We start from the raw sequence: 17094 nt of genomic DNA, 5'->3' as shown, positions 1-17094 counted from the left end.
AATCATGCTTTAATTTTAAACCTATTTTTGTTTATTCAGGCACACAAATTCTAATCATGAGGCAAGTAAATTTCTCACAACATACTAAGAGTACCTACTGCTGAAATACTAGGTACCTTAAACTGTAATCACAAAAAAACATTTATAGTTTTAAAATTCCTCCATCATGTCCCTCAATAGGCATAAAGTACTTCAGCTTCAAGTCAGCTCCTCCATGCAACTAGTTTAACACACCAGCCTAGCAATAAGACCTACTGCCTTTAGGATTAAATGTAAATGAACAAAATCAAGAGGTAAGCAGATGAAGACTGAAAACTCTGTTACAGAAGACTGTGCTACAGCTTCTCTAGCTACACGCAGGAGTTGGCAGCTCAGCGAAGAGCAACACAGACCTTTACTGGTCCCTAACTGGGCTCAGCAACCTATGGAACTTCACAGCTGAAATACCCCAGCACTGTCCTCATAACAAATCAGTTCTGCTGCCTGACCGAGTGGGGGAAAAATCCCTACAGACGAGAAGGTGGGGTACGAGCAGCTGAGCTGATCCAAAGGCTCACCAGGGCTGAAAGGCTCACCTCCAGGCTTCCAGCCCCATCTCCTCCAATCTGCCACTGCGATACCAGTTAGTCCTGCATGTCAGCTCTGGTGCCCACCAGGCTCTCTTGTGAGCTAACCCACACTCAGTAGCTGAACAGGACACAGTCACCTCTAAGTTGCTTTATCTGAACTGGTAAATTAAATTAGCTCATGGAGGACGCGATGAATATGGCAGCAGAAATGAGAAAATGGATAGGAGTATGTGATGACAAGATGAAAGGACAAAGGCTAACAAGGACAGCAAGATCTTACATTTTTAACATAACAACTGTTATGGTAGATGGTCTACACCAAGATGTTCCTGGATCTGCTCAGTTTCCATTCAAGCTTTCAGGGTACGGAACTAGCTACTGCATAAACATGTAAGCATTACCTGTGTGTTAGTGCCAATTTCTCTACATGTGCTGTCCACCCCCATGGTATCTGTGACCCCACAATTTAATGGAAAAGTCTGCCATATAAACATGTGCAGAAGAACCTCCTGAGCTCCAGCTCTCCATTTTTTTGTCAACTTTCCAAACAACCTGAACACATTTCTGGGACTCTCTCTTATTCCAGAAAACTCCAGCAGGACAACAGCAAATTTCCTGATCGTTTTAATGTGTCCTGTCAACAGATTAAGCCTTGGACCATGTTCTCTGGGCTGTGAGTCAGATAAGAAGCTCAAATCTACTTTCTTTGGACTACTGACTGTAAAGTCTACTTTCCTTGCAAGCCCCACTATTGAGTAAGGATCCTATCCTGTCAGATGAAAACATTTGTTCCTTTTATTCCCTCCTCCCCGACCCCCAATTAAAAAACCCCTAAGAGTGGTTTTGGCTAAATTTGGTGAAGTATTTCTTTCCAAATCAAAAACTGAACTGCTTCTTTTAGCCTGGAGCCATTTTGGTGGGTGGCTCACTTACACAGCCCAGAGACTTACATGTAACTCATTTTCTGCCTTAGCAAATAATTCTCTTATATCACCAGATAAATAGAAAATAATAGCTACTGACACCAGTTAATTTTTACTCTATGATTTTGGAGATTATGTATTTAACTGTTGCCAATACAGGGTGACCAAGTATCCAGAGAAGCACAGAAAATACCGTATCAAAAAACCTAATGATGTTGTTAGCTGAAGTATTAAAGTCTACAGCACTTCACTTACAGTCATATTTCCTCCTATGGGCCCCACCTCACTTTGAACTGGTTCCACACAAAACCAGTCATGCACTGAATGTAGCACTTGTTCATGCCTCATTTGCTAGAGAGACTACTCTATATGTGCAAGCCAACGAGAGATGAATTTGCAAAGAAAATAAGGGAAAGTTTTACTGTGTTTAAAGCACTTAATCACCCATTCCAAAGTAACACTGTTCCTCTGACATCTAAAGGCTGCTTGCATGATACTACACAGTCACTGGGAGCAAAGTCAACTATCAGCTCCACTTCCAGTGACACACTGCATCTGGGGAGTGATTTTTTGCAGAAAGTCATGCAGGCATCACCATTTAGAAAGCTTTATTCTGAAAGATGAAGGATCTTTGTTTATCATTCATTCAGAAAGAGAATGATATCCAGGGACAGCTTCTGTTTTTAACTTTCAATAAAATAGTCTCACAAGCGCTAGGTCTGAATTTAGCGTTTGGGAATGTGGAGTGGTATGTTATCAATCCATCATGCACAGGTTAACTGAAAAGCAACGCAACAAGTACCAAATTCCTATAAATTATTACCTGGCAGCAGAAATCAAAGTGACAACTACAATGTCGCTGAATTAGTTCTTAAAGTTGTATCAGTCCAACAGGAAATCATCTCAAGTTAAGCAGCATGCATGATATTTTTCTTTAGTCTTCAGATTTTCACTTCCAGATCTGACCTGTTTCTCACCAGCAAGTGAGCACTTTCTAATAATAGCAAACCCCTTCCTTAGCCATCATTATCTCTTTAAGACCAATGTATTGAGCAAACTAAAAGCTCTAAACCCAAAACTTTAGTTGTAAATCCAACCTTACGTTTATTTACATTTGATCATTTCTGACTCTGAAAGTACAAGACCTCCACCGCAAGAAATTACCAGAGTAAAGACTATCATTAGCTCCTAAAAATAAAAATCCAGTTTAGGTGCAATAATTTCAGAAGAATAAATTGAATTGAAAACCGAAGCAGCTACATTGGAGAATCATGCAAGGTTTGCAGAGGAAACTTGAGCCAGCACACCCAACGTGTTCAGAGCACTTTTGGCAGCCTGTAAAGTGAGCTGAATATACTGTATCAGTTCTTATACTCTTTGGTTTATACATTTACAGTATGAAGGCATTAAAAAACGATAATGGGGGAAATAAAAATGCTATATGACACAAAGAAAACCAGATTCTTAATTGAAAACCACAGGAGATCTTATGATACCGTGCCTGCAAGTGAGGAAAATAATGCCAACTCGGCCTTCAACAAGCATCAGTCTGGGGGATGACGGTGTTCAAACTTCAGAATTTCATAGAATGTAAAGTTCAATTTCCTGATCTACTCAGATTGATCCTAAAAATCACCCTGCTGCCAAGTAGGGGAATCCTCCCTTTTTTTACTACCTGTAATCTTATGGCTCCACTGAGAAACAGGTGAGACAATTCAGCTGAAAAGTAACTTAAAAGATTAAACAACTATTTTCAGCCAGATCAGCAGGCTAGTCTGAATTGGCCTCAGGTGAGCACTTCATTACCCCCCTCTCTGTAGCGAAAGCCATGTGGCTCTTGAACTGCAACCTGGTCCTCTCAGATCCAGCCAGTGACACTGTCAAGACTTCTGGTTCATCACCTACCTTTTTACAACATGCCTTGCCCAGATCAAACACGTCTTTTTTTACAGTGCCAGCCACTTCTACAGCTGGAAAAAGACAACGCTGACCTACTCAGCTATGAACAGCACCAATACTGCATTTGCCATCGAGGGCAGCAATGCCACCTCATGAAGAATTTAGCACAGTGAGTAGGGAGCAAACAAAGGTATAATATCTGCATAACCTACCCAGCAGAGGTAACAGGAGCAGCAGTGGTGAAGATAAGTGGGCAGCAGGACGTGCTGAAATGGGAGCCCTGAAGAGCTCGCCACCCGGGTGCTCATGCTTTGCCCTGTCCTTGCTGCTGGTGCTGCTCGTGCTCTGCTGTCACCGAGCATCTGCCTGCTTTCCAGGGCAGCCATATCCCAAACCCCAGAAAATTATACCCTGAATGAAAACGTAAGACGTGCCAGAACTTTCCTGTGGGCTGTTGTTTAGAAAAATTAAGAGATGACAACAAACTCCGAAGATTTGGAGAGGCCCTCAGAGCTTCACTCACCTGACAAATAATCCTTCAGTCAGAAATACAAAGGTCCAAATAAAACGTATTTGATGGATACCTGGAGTCTGTTCTGGATTATGCCTCTTCCTTCTCACAAAATACTCTGAAGACTCTAGGTAGATTTTAGAAGATACTGGTTTCATTCAGTCTCATGTCGTGCTTGTGCTTTTACAGATACTTGCTGCCTCTATTTAATAGTCACTCAGAGACTTATCTGGTTGTGGAAATACCTCCAGTTTCAAGAAAGTATTTAAAACAAAACATGAGGAGGCTGGTTCCACCACAGAAGTTCTGCATAAAGTATCAACTTATTTTTCTTTATGTCTGCTGCCTTTGCTTCATGACATCTGTTAGAGAAAATATTTCTTTAGACAGAAAACAGTAAGCAACACAAAGGGTACTGGATGGTTGTGAAGAAAGAGCGTATTATAGCCACAGTCACCTATGATCTTATGGTACAAATGGTATGTATTTACTAGCTTATTGCCATAGCTCTCCTCTTTTATGACAGCTCAGGTATTTGCAAATAATTGTGTATTGAAAGCCTCCTGTGATGAAATAAAGGGCATATGTGGCTCCTGCCTTACTAAGCTTCACCAGACTTGCTGACAATACAGTCCTGGGACCACTGGAATGAATAAAAGTTTGTATTTGTTCTGAGCACTGCTGAAGATGTGTGTGGTACAGTGTTTGCATTTAATGTCAGTTTTTAAACAATTAACTAGTAAGGAAAACAGAACGCAGCTTTGCTCTGGAAACCAGCATAGGTCTAATTTCAACACTTAAAACCTTATTAGAGGGCAGGTGTTATTTCAAAAGCTGTCATGTCTTATTTCAACACTGTTACAGCTGCAAATACCCAGGTGTTCTCAGATGCTTCTTTTTACCTTAGGATTGAATCTACTGCCAGGCAGGACTTGGTCTCACTTCAGTGCGTTACAATTTCTTCCCTGCCACACAGAAAGTTGCAGATACAGATTCCCCCCCAACTACTGCCCCCTCCCCAGTGTTAAAAACCACTTCACATTTGATGCTTTCTGTCACATCTAAGACAGGAGCTGAGGATGCCACCATAAATTCAAATTGCGTTAGAAATGGTAGCTTCCCTATGTGATATAGGACAGTGGCCTGATACACTACAGATCTTTTACCCCTTCATGCAAAATCTGTTGTGTCTCATCATCTGATTAGGGGCATCAGATGAGTGAAAAAGAGGCAGATATTGTGATTTAGCTCATCTTTTGCAAAACGTAAGAAACTTCCCCCAAGACTCCGCTGGGATGAAACGGAACAGACGCCAACCTGCAGGGCACCTACGGCCTGGCGGTGAGGAGAGCTCCTGCACCACAACAGATGCTCGTTCCAACCTACTCATTTTTAACTCAAAACGTTAGGCTGATGGCAAACCACCACATTCATTTACTCTTCCTCCACAGTGCTGAAACCGTGACATTCAACATAAAGTGCTTGAAATGCAAGAATCTGACTTCAATTCAAACACAGTAAACAGGAAGAAAATAGTGTTGAAAAGCTTTCCTTGAACCTCTGACAGCTACTATAGCTACACTGCACAAAGCCTGCCAGCACACCACTTTTAGAGTAAGTGTTCTCTGTTCAACTTTGCCCAAAGGTGAAAGTTTCTTTATAAAGCGCAGTTCAAATTTATTCACTGTCACAAAGTACACCAAGAACCCGATTCAGCAAGAAACACACAAAATCTGTGTAACAAAAAAAATACTTTGGATTTAAATTAAACCCTGAAGTTTTAGAGGTCTCCTGTGTTACCTGCATATATCAAAGTCTCTGAATAACTAGGCTTGTAAGGTTTGTGTGGCAAGGTTTTGGCAGCTCATGTGAGAAGGTGCCAGAAGCCTCCCCCATGTCTGACAGGGCTGATGCAGCCGGCTCTGAGATAAACCCACCACGGGCCAAGGCCGAGCCCATCAGCAGTGGTGGGAGCGCCTCTGGGATAACTTATTTAAGAAAGATTAAAAAAAAAAAAACCAACACGTGGGAGGGCAACTGCATCCAGGAGAGAAAATATGTGAGAGAAACAACTCTGCAGACACCAAGGTCAGTGAAGGAGAGGGAGGAGGAGCTCCAGGGGCCAGAGCAGAGATTCCCCTGCAGCCCATGATGAAGACCATGGTGAGGCAGGCTGTGCCCCGCACCCAGGGAGGTCCACGGGGGAGCAGATCCCCACCTGCAGCCCGTGGGGGACCCCACGCCAGAGCAGGGGGATGCACGAAGGAGGCTGTGACCCCGTGGGAAGCCCACGCTGGAGCAGGCTCCTGGCAGGACCTGTGGCCCCGTGGAGAGAGGGGCCCAGGCTGGAGCAGGTTTGCTGGGGGGACTTGTGACCCCGTGGGGGACCCACGCAGGAACAGTCTGTGCCTGAAGGATGCACCCCGTGGGAGGGACCCACGCTGGGGCAGTTTGGGGAGAGCTGCAGCCCGTGGGAAGGACTCACATGGGAGAAGTTCATGGAGGACTGGCTCCCTTGGGAGGGACCCCACGCTGGAGCAGGGGAAGAGTGTGAGGAGTCCCCCCACGAGGAGGAAGGAGCGGCAGAGACAAGGGGTGATGGACTGACTGCAACCCCCATTCCCCGTCCCCCTGTGTTGCTGAGGGGGAGAAGAGAGAGAAATTAGGAGTGAAGCTGAGCTGGGGAAGAAGGGAGGGGTGGGGGAAGGTGTTTTAAGATTTATTTCTCATTATCCTACTCTGATTTGATTGGCAATAAATTAAGTTACTTTTCCCAAGTTGAGTCTGTTCTGCCCAGAAGAGTAATTGCTGAGTGATATCCTTGTCCTCACCTCAACTCACAAGCCTTTTGTTATAGCCTCTCTCCCCTGTCCAGCTGAGGAGGGGAGTGATAGAGCGGCTTTGGTGGGCACCTGGTGTCCAGCCAGAGTCAGCCCACCACATTTCTGGTGTATTTTTCCCCACAATCCAGTTATATTGTACTGGGAAGTAAATTTTTAAAATGAGGGTCAATTAATGCCTTAGTCAACTATTTTTAGATAAGGCTTTTTTTAAAGTACCACGGAAATCCCACTGCTAACTGAGGCACAGAAACAGCAATATCTGAATAGGTGTTAGTGCCTCTGCATGTCCTAAAAGCTTCTACTACATGCAGAAGGCAGATTATGACAGAAAGAAGATGGGAAAGATACTACATCAAATGATGGTGTACAGAAAAGTGGGCTCCTTGTACTTGTTTTATAGATAGTGGATTTTTTGTCACTGTACTTGTGAAACGAAGGCAATTCCCACCCAAATAGGCTGGAAGTCCTTGCAGTCTCAAGTGGGAGCACAGGATTTAAAAACTGATGCTTGCCTTTTAGTGTATTCTTGCTGTCTTGAGATACTCTACAACCCAACATGGTGCTACCACAGCATTTCTGAAAAAGCTGCAGAAAATTCCGTATGTTTCAGTGCAAGACAAGCTACAAAACTGGAAAATATATGCTCTGGCTTATCCAAATGATGAGCAGGGAGTGTCAGAAGATGATTGTTCCAAGCATCATCACTGAAAAATTCACACAGAAAAATTATGTTGAATTGAGTTTTTATAATAAGTATTGAGCCACTTAAAAGCTCACAGCTGCAGAATCTGTTAACAAACAGTGTTAGGTGTTTGGATATTATTTAGCGTAGCTGCACTACAGTGAAAACAGAAATTTTAAACGCTTGTAGCGCTTCAAACATAAAACCTAACAAAGCTGCAGTATTATTAAATAGGTCTGCTCAACAGTGATGACTTCCAGAGAGCATGCCAGCTATGACTATTGTAGATAACAGATCCAAGTACATCAAAGGAAAACAAGACTTTATTTGTAACACCATTTGCCTGCAATGTGGTGTTGGTCATACTTAAGGGTACAAAACAAATTTCCAATGTGTATATTCTAGTTAAGGTTTATATTCTACAGTAGCAAAACAGACGCCAGCCATACACTCAGTTAAATCAAACCAAGAAATGGAGAGATCACTCATATACATCTGTAATGAACAAGTACTTGTCTTCATAAAGGTGGAATAGTTCCTCCTGCCTGCTCACTGCTAAACCTAAAAATATTGTGTTCTAATGTTGAAAGTACAGAAGAGGAGAAATACTAATTAGAATCATAGAATACAAAGGTGATCAGAGGGCTGGAGCAGCTCCCCTGGGAGGCCGGGCTGAGAGAGTTGGGGGGGTTCAGCCTGGAGAAGAGAAGGCTCCGGGGAGCCCTTCGAGCGGCCTCCCAGGGCTTAAAGGGGGGGCAGGGAAGGTGGGGAGGGACTCTGGATCAGGGGGTGGGGGTAGGATGAGGGGTAACAGGTTTTAAACTGAAAGAGGGTGGATTTAGATGAGATCTAAGCCCGGGGCAGGGGGGGGTGGGACTTTAAGGTCCCTTTCAGCTCAAACAATTCTATAGTTCTCTGAATACCAGGTTGAAAGGGACCTCAAGGATCATCTGATCTAACGTTTCTTGGCAAAAGCACAGTCTAGACAAGATGGCCCAGCACCCTGTCCAGTTAATCTTGAGTGTCCCAACGGGGAAATCCACCACTTCCCTGAAGAGATTATTCCAGTGGCTGATTGTTCTCATTGTGAAAAATGACTTACAAGATACCTAAAAAAGGTTAAGCCTGACAGTAATTTCTTCAGCAAATGAGCAGCAGACAACACATTAGGTTTTTTTTGTTAAATTTTAAAATTATTTTATTCAGTGATGTATTATTAGGGCAGGCACTTTATACCATGGTTCTTATTTCCTAACTGGTTAGTAACATGCAGGGATTCAGCTTTATAGGTCAAAAAAAAAAAAAAATAAAAATTCAGCCACATGAAATAACAGTGGATTTCACAGTCTTGCTGACTTTGCTCTTTTGGGCTTTGATGGGGCCTTCATGCAAACATGTGCTTGGGTCACTTCCAGGCTGCCCTTTCACTGTGAAGCTCACAATATGGGGGAGGCATGGCAGGCACCAAACACAGCCTTCACCACAGAATAATCAGTTCTGAACAGCTGATGAGTAACATCTTGCCAGTTTGTCCTGCCCTTATGTTAAAAGTGACAGAAGGCAGGATGAGAGGCCAGGAAATCAAAGTGTGAGGATGCTACAAGAAATGGGATCTGGGAGCCACGGTTTGCCCCGAGGACGAAGGCTGCATGGAAACACCAGGAGTGGAGGAGTGAGGAGGACACAGTGCCTACACATGGCCAGAGCCACTGCTGGGGTCTTCTGGACTTACAAACTGAACCACCTCGGTGTTTGTTACCATGCTGGGCTAAAACCAGATGGTTTTGTATTAAAGCTTTGCTAACCTGGTATAAGGTTATCTGCTAGGCTGCAGCAGGCGTGAGGGGCATGGGCACCCACAGCCGTACTTCAGCAGCCCTTCAAACCTGCCTCTTAGCTCCTCCACCTCAGATGCAAATCTTTCATTGCTGAGTTGAGAACAGTGAAAGCTACTTCTCCACCACCACTGCCCCAAAGTAGAAAAAATTTGCATTTCTGACTGCACTCCACATACAGGCTACCACAAGGCCTATTTTTACCAAATTTGGATCTAGCTGTGACCTTCACAGCGATACAGAAAGACGGAGGCTGCACTCCCCTGTGAGCAGGCAGCGCAGCTGAAGTGCGGTTCTAGGTCAGCAGCACCTCACTGGGGACAAGGACATTAAGCATCTCGGCCATTCTTGACACAAAACATTCAGGCTCAAACTTCTCAAATATACTTAGGAAAAGGAAGAAAATTTAAAGTGAAGGTTTTTTAAAAAATTATTATTTTTCACACTAGATGAAGGCCTAAATCCCACAGTCTTTTGGTGATCAAGAGAGAAGTTTTAAGATAGAACAAGTTTACCTTTTCCTCAGGATAAGCTGACCTGTGCTTCACCTCATCACCTTGGGGTTGCGTGACAGGATGAACTGCAGTAGACTCATACCAGCCTCCAGCCTAGGTCTCTCTGCACACACTCAGAAAGATGCACTGACAACTGTTTTGAGGAAGGCATGCTATGTTACACACTTCAGTAAGAACAAACAATTTTTTGATTTTTTTTTTTTTTTTGGTGGCATTTTGTTTTTTTTTTTGTTTTGTTTAGCACGCAACCGACTTGGAAGGATAAGAAATCCAGTCAAGAAGGAGGTCATACTGCTGAGCAAACTAACATTTAGAGAAAGAGCAAAGCAAACATCCACCTGTCATTTTCAAGATAGGACTGAGTGACTGCTTAATATATCGCAGAAGATGCTTTTCTAAGCGGCAAATAGCTTTTTATTTCGCTGCACTAGATTTTCAGCTTTCCTTGGTTTTGGATGGCTGCTTTTCCTCTAGTCTTGAATGCATGGGCCACTGTTCTGATCTCAACCTGTTAGTATATGTGTGCAGTGATGATAGACATCACATCCATCAATCATCTTGCCTTGCTGCAGCTTGAGGCACACTCACATTCAAATCCACAAACAACCAAACAACTGTTAGGTATTGTCACCCCTCTTTACTTGTATGAAGCCAGAATTAAGCACACTACTGCACTGCCTAAAATTCAGATGTCACATTTATTGAGCAGCTAGTCTTCTTAGCCCTGAACAGGATAACCAACATTGCTCGTTCACTCTATTCTCCAAATCATCTCTAACAAACTTCAAAACATGCGATAGCACATTAAAAACAAAACAACTTTTTGCCAACTCAGATTCCCTGTCAGAGGCTCTCTGTTCCTGGCAACACCTCCCCAGTCCTGCTTTGGGAGGTTTCTTTGCTTCTTTCAGTTTAGTCACTTGGAACTAACTTTTTCAGCGTTTATAGTAGTCCACATAAAGGCAGTCCTTTGGGTCCTCGCCAGCTTGCTTGGCTTTAATTGCCTCCATCAAGAGACCTTTAGAAAGACAGTGCCTCAGCTCTGATATATCAGGTCTCAGAGATGATAGCAGTTGGTGCCCACCAGTAAAGCCATGAATAGTGTTTCGTGCATTGCATTTAATCTGTCATTTTTTTGTCCTTTCTTTATGCCAAGTTTCTCTCTTCTCTTGAAGTACACTAGGATTTCTGTAGAGTGGCTAGTTTCCCTACTGGCAGACAGGCACTGTCTAAAATCAGTTATATATTAGCCTGAACTTTATACTGCAAGTTGTGAAATTAAAAGTCTTATAAACGTATGCATTGAGCAGATACAATCTCTCAGTTACTCAGTGATGATTACTCAGTCCCTGGCTTTGCAGGAACACACATCTGAAGGTAGACTCAGACTAAAAGAAGAATATGAACTGATCCAGAGAATGACGTATTTAACCTGAAAACAGGCCACTCAAGCAACAGACTGAGCTTGATGGCTTTTCTCTTGATGGCTTACTGAGACAACAAAATGTTACATGCACTGCCGGGAATGCATTTTTTTTCATCATTCAGAAATGTTCACTACAAACCTGAACAGCAGGGCCTACTTAACAAGCACTCCCATTTATTAGACAGGATCTTGATGATAGATGGAAAGTTGTTCAGTTTGCATTAATTTTGCCACCCCTGCCAGGTTGTCATACCACTAGGAACTCCAGCTCAAGTCTCAGTCAGAGCACCACTAGTGGTCTTACACCACGGGAAAATCAGTCTCACTTGAATGTAGTCTCATATTAAAGGCTTACACCATTGCTGCACTATAAGGAGAAACAGCTAACAGAGATTTTAGAGCAATAATATAAAATATTCTCACCCACTTTCCCTCAAACAGATTCCAGCTACCTTATTTTGTATATAGGCCAGGATCTGTAACTTCTGCTTTCAGCTCCCATCCTTAGCACACTTTGGTAACAAGGAAAACAAGGATCACAGTAGCAAACTAAAAGCTACAAGGAAGTCACTTGTCACTGGCGCTTATCTGGACATCCACAGCCAGTGGCTCCTTTAGCAGGGGAATGTCTGGGTCTTACTCCCACTTAAGTTCTGCCCACATCTTAATTCTATGGGCTTCATTCAGATAAACTGCGGTTGTCCAAGTGAAGATTAAGCCTGTCCCTCTGTAAAAAGGTGACAATCTTTAAAAATGTGCTTCACACTGTTTGAGAACGCTAATATTTCTAAAATTAAATAATATAAATGCTAATTAATACCACAATTCTTAGTACCAGACACTATTAGCCACTTCCAGTTCGAGACTGCTGTGCTGGAAGCATTGCAATCAGCAGTGTAAAGTCCAGCTGTGGCTGATCACCAGCAGCATCCCTCGAGGATCAATACTGGGGCCAACACTTTAATGTCTTTACTAATGACAGGGAAAAAACCTCAGCAAGCTTGGTGTCCTCTGCAAATGAGGGGCAGGGGTGGCCATGGTGGAAGGCAGGGCTGCAGTCAGAGAGAGAAAGATGGAGAAAGCGGGGGCTGACAGGGACCTCACGGAGCCAACAACTGCAAATGCAAACCCAGTGCGTTGCATGCAACAGCCCTGTGCAGCAGGAAAGGCTGGAGCTGAACAGACAACAGCTTTGCAAGAAAGGATGTTTAGGCTACGGTGGGGAAGCAGTTGGTGATAAGCCAGCAGCGTGCCCTTGCAGCTGCGGCGGCCAGCTGCACCCTGGGCTAGAGCAGCAAGGTTAGGGGAGCACCCGTCCCCCCTCCACCAGCCACCCATGAGAACGAACCCGCTTCAGCTTTCTGTCCCCCGTTTTCAGGCCAGCGAAGCCCAACCCAGGTGGTGAGGGACCTGGAGCACATCACACGCTGAGCGGCTGAGAGAAGCAGGCTGGCTCGGCTGCAGGGGGATATTGCTGCTGTTTCCAGCTTCCTAAAGGCAGAGTATAGAGATGAAAGCGCCAGACTCTTCTTGAGGTGTGCCAGTGAGAAGCACTGTATGTCTGCCGCTACATGGGAAAAGATTAAAGTAAATTCACGCGGAAGGCAGCTCACCACTGGATCAGGTGCCTAGCAAGGCTGTCAAATCCCCATCCCTGGACACAAAATTCAGTCTGGCAGGGCCCTCAGCAACCTGATCTAGTTGGTCCTGCTTTGAGCTGTAGGGTAGGTGGTGTTACCCGATGACCCTACCTAGGTTATTGCATTTGAACCACCAGCAATTGAAGTTTATTCCAAAATTATGCAAGTCTTGACTTACATAGCTGTCTTCTGGTAGGTAAGGTGCTTCAAAATTCAAAGTTGGGCTGCTGTGCAGGCAGCAAGGACTAGCACAATGGATTGATACCTGGATGTTCAAAGGAAGAATCTAGAGTACTACAGAAAAACCTGATGTGACAGTATTTTTCTACAAAACAAGAGTAGATTAATTAGAACTAGCAGAGCAGCTGATGACAGGCTATGCTCTACGTACACTGAGAAGCTGAAATGCCAGACGGTCCACAGAAACACAAGAAGCTGCACAGCCAAAGACTTTGAAACGAATGTGGACAAAAGCCCCACTGAAAACACACAAAGTAAAAACAGCTGGAAAGATTGATTGAATGACTAAGGCTACTAGTAAAGATACAAGTTCCCATGATAAATATCAGCTTAATGAATAATATTCTGAAAAATTAAAGCAAATGGATGCTCTGCATGGGGAAATGCTAGGCTTATGTCCTGTTAAGTACTTAAGTCTTGGTATTAGGATAACTCAAATATTTTGGAACACTGTGGTTCTACCAATGAATCGATAAATCAGTTATGAATCATCCCCACTGCTAATGAATCACAGAATACCTCAAGTTGGAAGGGACACCTAAGGATCATGGAGTCCAACTCCCTGCTCCTCACAGGACTACCTAAAACTAAACCATACGACTAAGAGCATCATCCAGATGCTACTTGAACTTTGACAGGCTTGGTGCTGTGACCAAGCTGGAGCCTGTTCCAGCGACTGATCACCCTCTCAGTGAAGAACCTTTTCCCTGGTGCAGCTTCGTTCCATTTCCTCGTGTCCCATCACTGGTCACCAGAGAGGAGATCAGCACCTCCCCTTCCACTGCCCACCTTGAAGAAATTGTAGACCGAAATGAGGGCATCCCTCAGCCTTCTCTTCTCCTAGCTAAACAAACCAAGGGACCTCAGCTGCTCCTCATAAATCTTGTCCTCAAGACCTTTCACCACCCTCGTCGCTCTCCTACGGACACACTCTGATAGTCTGATGTTCTTCTTACACTGAGGTGCCCCAAACTGCACACAGCACTTGAGGTGGGGCCACACCAGTGCAGTCCAGAGCAAGACAATGACAATTCCTTCATACTGCTGCACAGTGGAGATTATCTGTTGGTTTTGCTGCTAACTACTGAACCACAATTACACTTTGGTATTTAAAACAACATTCAAATTCACTCTAGAAAGTGTCTACTCTTCTCACTCCCCAAAATACAAGTAAGTGGAAAAAATGAAATTCAGAGGTGCTCTATAGAGATGACAATGGCAATAACCATAAATTTAAGTATCATTTTTACAAGAGCCAGGGAGGTGACAGTAACAGATGCTAAAATATATCTTATTCAAAAAACTCACTGGACAATGTTAATTGTCCATTGTACAGCACTACAAACCAGCTACTGAAGAATCTGGCTCATCATATTCCAAGTAATACCATATTTATAATTTGAGTTTTGATGCTGGAAATTGATTAATTCTGACCATGCACATAAGAGATGTTATTCCACAGATATTATTTTATCACGTCAGTTATAAACCTTGAGAACTTTATACATGGAACATGGGAATGCCCCTGCTTAGAAAGCACTGGTAACTGTAATACAAAAGCTTACTGCATAGCAGTGGTACAGTGGAAGCTTCTACCTGTACCATCAGTTAACTGACATCATAAAAAGCCATTTCTTAAAATCAGTGCTGAATTTAGCTAATCAGCTTTTCAAGTCATTTCAGCTAATTACATCTTTTTGAGTCACAGCTTCACGCAATAATCAAAATCAACACTACACCCAAATTTGATAATACAGAATATACATAGAGAGATGCTTCCAAGGCCATTATATACTATCACCACTTCCCCTCTACATAAATAGGGAAAAGGAGGTGAGATAGCACTGGAGGTGTTGTCATTGATTAATTTACACTTAAGTAGGGTGAGAGAGTGTCTGGATCCACACAGACAGCTGAAGTGCCTGAGAACCATCAAGACAGCAGGGGCTTCCTACAGAGAAAACCACTTCTACCTGTCTGAGGACCCAGGCGCTTTCCGACAGGAGACCAGACCAAAAAGTCTCATAAAATGAAGGGGATGTTAACAGAAACTCATCTCTCCACACTCTTTTTCATGGGGGGGGGGGGGAAGGCCGCACTGCTTACTACAGCAATTAACTCTTCCACTCCAGAGGAAGTCAAGAGCAAAGCAGATCTGACATGAAAGCAGATTTCTGGTGCTGTTCCCCTCGCAAAGAGGGAGCAAAGCAAGTGAGAAAAAGCCCAAACACGAAATACACATCGACTCTTTCCGCTGCTCAGTGAAGGCGAGGCACAGCTCGGCATCAAATTAAGATGCTTTGGCTGAACCCCGCAATATTACCACAGAACAGGGCCCGCGTGTGCTTCTGCACCGAACAGCCCCCCCGTTTCTCTTTCTTACTTCCAGAAGGACCCAAAAGCAACCGGGGTGTGTGTGTGTGTGTGTGAAAAATCGCAAACTCATTCCCACCTCGGGCTGCGCCAGCCGGGAGGACTCCCAGCCCTGCCGGGGGCTCGCCGCCGCCGAGGGGCGAGGTCCGGCTGCCTCCCCGACCCAAGCGGGACCCGGGCTTGGCGCTTACACGGCAGCACGGCCTCGGGGAAGCGCCAACGGTTAGCACCGACCCTCGGCCCCGTCCCCACGCTGCCGCCCGGGGAAGCGAACGGCGAGGCGGGCAGCGGGCCGGGGCAGGCGGCGGCGGGTAGCTTTCCCCCCCCCCCGCCCGGCGCCGCTCACCTGCTGCTGGATCTTCCCGTCCTCGGTGACCACCCAGTGGGTGGTGGCAGCGGCGGGCCGCGTCCCCGAGGCCAGCAGCGAGCAGAGGCCCAGGGCCCAGCCGGAGAAGACCCACGCCCGCCCCAACCCGCCCCGCCCGGACGCTCCTGCCACCGCCATCTTCCCCAATCCCGGCCTGCCCGCCGCCACCCGGAACCGGAATGGCCGCCGCCGCCATTTTGGGAGGGGGAAGGCGGGACCGGGGCGCTACCTCGAGCGGCACCGCCCGCGGCACGGCCCGACCCGGGGGACGGAGCCTTTTTGCGCTTCGAGCAGCCGCCGGCAACGGCTTCTGCCTGGGACGTGCTGAAACATTTGCTGCGACAGCTCAAGGGAAGAGCCTTCAGCCCACACCGAACCACACGGCGCCTGTGTCTGGCCCCAGTTAATGCCAGTTCACTGAAGAGCCGGGTACAGTTAGCTCGAAAACCCACATCCCTCCTTCCTCCTCCGCTTTTTCAGTTACACAGAACAAACAGAGGTTTTCTGTTCTTCTTCCAGTTAACAGTAAATACCAACCCAGCAGCGGCAGCTTGTTTCCCCAGCCCTGAGCAAGACCTAAAACGCTGTCAAATTCAAACTTTGGTCTGTTCAACCTTTTTAAATTTGCAAGCAAGCTGCAAACAGTTCCGCTAAGGTACACCAGACTTCCCAGAGCCTGTTAAATGTTCAAATTTGCCTGTAACTCAAACCCAATTAAGTAGAAACAAGAAAAACAAAAGTTCACAAGTGGTGTCACACTGGTTAAACTAGTGCAAGGGATTTGGTTTCTTTCAGGGTAGAAAACATTCCCACATGTACCATAGCTCCTTACTGCTGCCAGAGTTCTCACATCAGGCATACTGATTTCACAAAAACAAAAAAAAAAAAAAAAAAAAAAAACAACCAAAAAAACCCAGGCTGCTACACCCCAAGTCACTCTTGCTCTGTGAGATACTACCAAGTTTTATTGCACCATCAACATCTAGGAGGTTGAGTAAGACAATGACTGACTCCTTTTCACATAATTCCCAAATAAGATGTACGACATGCAGCTTTTGCTATTTAAATTCCTATCCAAAATTTTGCAGTTAAAAGTTGAATTACTTAAAAGTTGAAACAGCTAATGCAGTCTTGCTAAGATCTATTTAAGTGTAAACCAGCTCAATACATCTATAGTGATACGTCACTAGAACAAAAAGGTACCACAGTCGTATCCTTTTTCTAAGCTAAAACAAAATGTTGCAGAGTAACTGTGAAGCAATGAGACAAAC

At 44.8% G+C, this 17094-nt stretch overlaps 1 protein-coding gene across 1 annotated transcript in view; it reads right to left on the bottom strand.

Annotated features, from left to right (window-relative positions):
• TTC17 (tetratricopeptide repeat domain 17) overlaps positions 1-16019 on the bottom strand; it is a 62971-nt gene extending 46952 nt beyond the window's left edge. The window contains 2 exon segments of the mRNA XM_042791293.1: positions 15803-15988; positions 15990-16019. Coding sequence (XP_042647227.1) covers positions 15803-15988; positions 15990-16019 — 216 coding nt within the window.
• Between the last annotated feature and the right edge of the window lie 1075 nt (positions 16020-17094).

Source organism: Tyto alba, unplaced genomic scaffold (assembly GCF_018691265.1).
Source record: "Tyto alba isolate M040663 unplaced genomic scaffold, T.alba_DEE_v4.0 Super-Scaffold_18, whole genome shotgun sequence".
NCBI lineage: Eukaryota > Metazoa > Chordata > Aves > Strigiformes > Tytonidae > Tyto > Tyto alba.
Note: the sequence above shows the minus strand (reverse complement) of the source record. Positions and strands in the feature narration are given on the sequence as shown.